Raw genomic sequence first — 6,356 nt, 5'->3', positions numbered from 1 at the left:
ATAAAGAGGAAAATCCCTGATGTTAGCGAATTTCTTATCAGCTTTATTAACCAAAGAAGATTTCAATCATGGGTATCCCACTATTGTGTCATGCCATTTTACAGTATAATTATCTTCTTTCTCTCTCCTCATCAGACTCAATAGTCCACCTAGAAAAGGGTCTAAGAGATGGAGGAAGAAGAAGCCTCTTACAAATAATTCAACAAACCCATAACTAAATTTAAAAAAAAAAACAATTAAAATGAATACAAACCAGTAGAAGAGTGAAGAACATGAACAACAACCACAAGATCTAGAGGTTAAGCAAGGTCATCAATACCACAGTCAACATTCCAGTGACCAATAAAAAACTAGAGTCCAAACTAAATCAAAGCTAGAGTCCACAAGTTTAAGAATCCATGAATTACATAACATCAAAGCTAGAGTCAAAGAGTTTAAGAGTCCATGAATTTAACTTCAAAACTAGAATCCATAAGTTCAAGAGTCCACAAGTTACATAAATTCAAGACAAGTTCAAAGCCACAAAGCAAACTAGATAAAGGATCATTTCATTCACTTGTGGGATCCGAAACTTCAATTGTCTCATCAATAACAATCGTTGGTTGATCCAAAGTCAAGTCTTTCATTCCTACAAAACACAAAAAAATAAATGAAAAAGATAATCACACATCACATATATTACAATAATTACATAATACATATAAACCAAACTTGTGAAAGATATATACTACGTATTAACTTGATAAAATCACCTTCTTCCTCCATAATTTCCAACTCAAGCTAGCTTTCTTCTATAGTATTTGGACAATTATTGCAAACAAAATTACAAACTGACATTTATTGCATAGAAAATTACAAACTGACAAATATCATGCACTGCATCAACCAAGCCTACCAACCCGAAAATCGGCATATGAACATCGGAATTAATTTTCAAAGATCATTGAATCTAATCACTTGGAATCTGAACTCAAGCACAAATTTGGGATTTTATTCCAAAAAATCGGATATTCTAGAAAAATCGAAATTTGATTGTCACATCGTAAGATATTATAAAAATTGGGAATTTTTTTGAATGAATTTGTTGATTTTTATTTATTTATCATACTTTATCAGACTCATTACTACTTTAATACTCCCGGAGAATAAATTCCGGGGAACTTCATTTAAATCATTTCGAGGTATTCTTTGCAAAAGACATCAAGTTCCTCTCTAGAACCGGTAAAACATGTCAGTTTTTTGTAATAACAAACAAAGATGCTAATGAGTAAATATCCTATTTTTAAAGTTTCCTTTAACAGCCTTTTGTCCGAAGAAACTAAACTTAGCAGCACATTAGTGTCTGAAGAAACCTAAAGCTGAGATGGGTCTGCATGACACATTAGGTTTGAAGCTCATAGTAAGTGCCACATTGGTGTGTAGACCATGTTCTCATCTCTTCATCCAAATCCTAAAAAACACTGGCTAAACATGGAAGTGAAATATTGGTGTGTAGACCATAGTAAGCCAATCTTACTCAGCTATAAGACTTAGCATATTGTTGATAAATGCTTGAATTCAAATGAGTATATACACATGACACTTCATTTTGAACCAAAATCGGGATAGACTTCATCGACAATTCTACACTTGTGCTATTGTACCCATGTTTGCCAAATTGGGACAGATCAGAACAACACAAAACATGGGTATCAATTCCTTTCTATGAATACATCACATATCATACAGCAAGCTTAATGCTTTGAAATTGGCAACCGAAATCATGCATAACATCTTTGTTGTGGGTATTTACAATTAAGAACATGTATATATACAGGTCAGAATTCAGAAACAGTATCTGATTATACCGTGGTCTATGTAATACAACACTTGATCATCTTTTAAGTCTAACACATGAAACATCTAATGTATCCTATAGTTCATTTAAGATAGATGAACGTATCAGAATATAAAAACCATTTACCTGGTGATTTACTACAAATATAAAGGCTCAAAGCTACATGTTTAGTTCCTACTAGTTTATCTTTGGAAGCCACAAAGCCATCAAGAAAAATCTAGCCAAAACGAACAGCCTAGAAAGGTCTAATTCTATCTAGTTTGACAGCTGCAATAACAAATAAATTCCTAAAAACTGTGAGCAATTAGAATCATCAATTCCCCTAATCAGTCTTCTCCTCTAATTCAGTTTCCATCAGGCTAATGTCATTAAGCATTTCAGACAATTCATCTTCGTCGTCTGGATTCTCCATACTAATCTGAAACCTTGAAATATCCTACTGAATGACTATTGGAACATCAACTGATGAGTCTATCAGAGGACTCATATTCGCTTCCTTAGGCAAAACAGTATTATCAGCTTCTTCAACAGACTTAACAGCATCCTCAGAATTCTCATTAATGACAACATCCTCAAAATTCTCATCAACGACGGCATCGTATTGTACTATTTCATCCTTGTTTGAGAAACTCAGTCTTATCATCAGATAACTTCTGCTGCACCATATCATGAGATAACTTCTCCTAAAGCTCCTTATCATTAGATAACTTCTCATGCTTCTCCCTGTCATCAGATAACTAATCCTGCAGCTCCTTATCATCCGATGCTTATCATCATAAGATTGGCTTACTATATTTAGCTAATGTTTAGCACACCAATACTTCACTTCCATGTTTAGCTAATTTTTATGGGATTTGGATGAAGAGAGAAGATCATAGTCTACACACCAATATGGCACTTACTATATATTAGCTTCAAACCTAATGTGTCATGCACACCCACTTCCAAGTTCATCTACAACATCAACAACCTTTTTCATTTCAGCAAAGCTAGCTCTTCTTATAATTGGCACTAGACTAAATCCTGTTCCTCCAACATCACACTATGGTCTCTAATATATTACCCCGTATATACTTCCTACATTTGAATACCAATATACAAGGTCGGCCTAGGTACAAAGTAATAGTGCACGAGCAGCTAAGTTATGCAATAACTGGTGAGCTCCCTAGTTTACTACAAAGTATTTTAAGACTTTCTAACATTTCATTGTTGATAACCCGCTAAAAATACATTACATTGAACTAAAAACAAATTAACAAAAACCAAGATTTAATTCCAACAATGCACATTAAAATTTATCAGAATGACAGCCCACCAAAGTGTAATATAAGGCAGAACTTTGATCTAATAAAAGCCAAGTCGAGCACCTGCCAGACTTAATGCAGCCCGTGCACCATCGATCTGCAGCACCACAAAAAAGTTTTTTGTTAAACTTAAAGAATCAAAGTCTTGATTTTAAGCTACAATAAGGATATGTTCAATGCTATAACCTTATATGTGAATTCAACAAATTAAAAAGCGGAACAAAGCATAAAATTTGGGTCACCACAAACACGACAATCAACCACCTAAAAAAGAATACAACACTATTCAGAATTAATCATAGAACTCGACCAAAAAAACACAAAGAAAAACTACTACTCGTAGAATTATTCAGCAAATACAAAAGCAAATACTACCAAAAAAATAACTGTTGATAGCATTGGCCCATGAAATCAAATACCTGCCCATATATACTCTTCATCAGTCACCTACAAATCAAAACCCAGCCTTATTTCAATCACATTCACCATAAAGGCACACCAAACTAAATGCAACTCAAATTACAATTGAAACAAACGAAACACGAATCCAAACCAAGATATCACGTTTTTGCCCAAACGACTTTTCCCATCAAAACAAGTGAATCAATTATGAACGTAAACATCACAAGCAAAGTGTATGATGTATATGCCTATATTTTGCTAAAATCCCGCCAAAGTAGAGCATGCCATATATATTCAAGTAGCAAGGGCAATAGAAAAGTTTATTATATTACCTCAAAACTTTTCACTTGCTTGTTCCATTTCACCTTTGTTATAGTCATTGCAAAAAGTGATTAAATCTTGTTTAAACTCAACAACAGTTTGAAATTCTTTAAGTAGTTCTTCAAGATGCAATGAAGGCACAACACCTGCTCTCTTAACCCCTTCATATTTGCTTTTAAACTTATCAAGCCTCCGATAAGTAATCTTTGAATCATCAATGATCCCTTTAATCTTTTTTATAGTTTCATCAATTTCATTCATTTTATTCATCTCCATATATGAATAAGCAGCCTCGAGTAATTTTTGACCCAATGACAGAGAGTTGTTCACACTATCGAGATTTTTACGAATATCATTTAACTCTTTCGACCAAGCAGCCATTTGTTTCTGGGATTGGAGAGCTGCAGGTGGATGGACGGGAGGAATCGAAGCCCCATAATGTAACTCTCTCAGGTTGTCAGATACCATCCAACTCAACCTAGAGAGACCTGCAGCACGATTATTCTGATAGCAAACATATAAAACTCCATCCAATTCCAAAAAGTCTAGGCAAGTTACAGCATGATAAGCTGTTTTCTTAACCCTCTTCCTAAGTGAATTTATATATTCTTCGGTCTTTTCATCTCCCGTTCCAAAATATATATCATCACCATGATCTCGGTAATCACTTTTAATTACCATTGCACCAACATAAGGGCCAAAAGCCAAAAATTGTTTAATAACAGTATTCCAATCATCTTTGGAGTTTCGATAGACAGATACAGAATGTTGAATCACATGTCTTCCTCCATTCCAGAGAGGGACCCCAGACATCTTAGCCTCATTCAGCAATTCTTCAGGGCGCCAACGTGACTCTAAATGTCGAGTAAAAGCATAATTTTTTCTGATTTCTTCCTCCCACTTCACATGATCAATAATACACATTTTTTCCCCATCGAATAACGGTGTCGGAGGGCACGCTTTAGCATACAATATTCGTAATTGGATGTCTAATTGTTTTGAGGTTGCCGCAATTGCACATCCGTTATGTGTTTGAGATATGGGAGGTTGAATGATTTGAATACCATTCACCTTTTCATACCTCAAACGATGACAAATGAGAGTGTTCTGCAAAAAAATTGATGAACATCATAAATTAACATCTAAAAAAGACCATCAATTTTCAAAGCAAAACACAGCATCACTAACATTGTAAACTAACCCATAATTACAAAAAAAAAAAAACAAAAAAAATACCTTTAGTACAGTGTAAGATTCATAAGACATATCTCAATTAGCAATGGGAGTGGAAACAAATTGTTAGGAAGGGTATACAATTGGGAGGGTTTGTTAATAGAATGGGTTGAGGTTGAGGAAGTGGATGGTATTGACGATGCAAGAGTGGAATTAGGGCTGGTGGAAAGAATATGGACCGAGAGAAACATGAATAAAAATGCTTTCATCAATTGATTAAGCAGGTTTGGCAACCAATGCAAGAGTCGAACATGTCTTTTCATTTTATTTTTTTATTTTTATTTATTTTTTTATTTATTTTTTTTTATTTTTTTTTGTCTTTCAATTCATCATTAGAAAGACAAAAATAAAGTCGTAGAAGGGCAATCATGGCATTTCGATCGACATGTTATCTTATTGGTTGACTAGGTTAGTCCCATGCGATGCACGGTTTTATCAAAGGATATGACGATGAATATATCATCTTTAGCTATATTGAGGACAGTCAATTTTTTCTTTTTATTTAGGAAACAAAAAGAAAATGCTTGATTTCCTATTATTAGTAAATTTGTACAATTATACAATAGTCTGTACAAGCATATACTCCGTATTTGATTTTTTTTTTTTATAAATAGTTGGAGTCATTATTTATAATCCAATTTTCAAAGAAATTTAAGGAAGTAGATTAGCTTTAAAATTTTAAAAAAATAAAATAAAAAAATGATGATGTCATCATTGCATTTAGGCGGGAAAAAATTTCATAAAAAAGTGACACGCATACAGCTTTGGAGAAGAATGATGTCAGCGGTTTCTATTTTAGTTATAGTTATTATATTTCGATCGACATGTTATCTTATTGGTTGATATGGATGAAAGTGTGAAGCCCTCGAATGTGAAAAATTGTTGATCTTCCAATGCGGGTAAGAGTGTATAATTAACCCTTCAAAGGAAGACTCAATAATGCTAATGTCGAAGCTATAGGAAATAAATTTGGTACATTTATCAAAACTAGGGTGACCTAACGCGCGCGTTGCGTGCAGACCGTAGTGGTTGTAAAGTCATGTATAACAATATGGTAATGATTTTCTTAAAAAAAAAATTAATATGTTTCCGGTTGGTTGGCATGGTAATTAAAAATTTGGTTTAATTTTTGACAAAAAATTTGGTTTTATGATCTACACGTTTATGAATTATGTCGGTTTGAGTCTTTAGGCTTTGGGCCATATATTTAAGGAAACAATTTGGTGCAACAAAGCCAACAATACTGATAGCATTGTCGA

General features: G+C 33.7%; 1 protein-coding gene across 2 annotated transcripts; it reads right to left on the bottom strand.

Moving 5' to 3' along the window:
• Window positions 1-280: 280 nt before the first annotated feature.
• LOC145630655 (uncharacterized) lies at window positions 281-5,285 on the bottom strand. 2 transcript variants are annotated; one of them, XR_014112159.1, is made up of 5 exons: window positions 5,101-5,285; window positions 3,876-4,971; window positions 3,561-3,588; window positions 3,205-3,238; window positions 281-628 (listed from the first exon to the last, which is right to left on the bottom strand). XR_014112159.1 is itself a non-coding variant. In XM_081682864.1 (4 exons), the coding sequence occupies exons 1-2, from the start codon at window positions 5,128-5,130 to the stop codon at window positions 3,877-3,879; spliced, it is 1,125 nt and encodes a 374-aa protein (XP_081538990.1). In that variant the 5' UTR covers window positions 5,131-5,281; the 3' UTR covers window positions 281-628; window positions 3,205-3,238; window position 3,876. The 2 variants fall into 2 exon arrangements, 1 of the variants encoding a protein (XP_081538990.1); XM_081682864.1 differs by lacking the exon at window positions 3,561-3,588 and having other exon boundaries at window positions 5,101-5,281.
• Between the last annotated feature and the right edge of the window lie 1,071 nt (window positions 5,286-6,356).

The sequence above is a fragment of the Chenopodium album genome, chromosome 5 (assembly GCF_948465745.1).
Source record: "Chenopodium album chromosome 5, dcCheAlbu1.1, whole genome shotgun sequence".
Taxonomy (NCBI): domain Eukaryota; kingdom Viridiplantae; phylum Streptophyta; class Magnoliopsida; order Caryophyllales; family Amaranthaceae; genus Chenopodium; species Chenopodium album.
The sequence above is the reverse complement of the archived record's forward strand: the minus strand, read 5'-3'. Positions and strand labels throughout refer to the sequence as shown.

Bases quoted from the DNA above. Each gene is read 5' to 3' on its own strand.
- LOC145630655 (XM_081682864.1), bottom strand. From the start codon at position 5,130: ATGTCTTATGAATCTTACACTGTACTAAAG. The intron at 4,972-5,100 runs GTATTTTTTTTG...ATTTTTTTGCAG, and splicing joins AATCTTACACTGTACTAAAG to AACACTCTCATTTGTCATCG.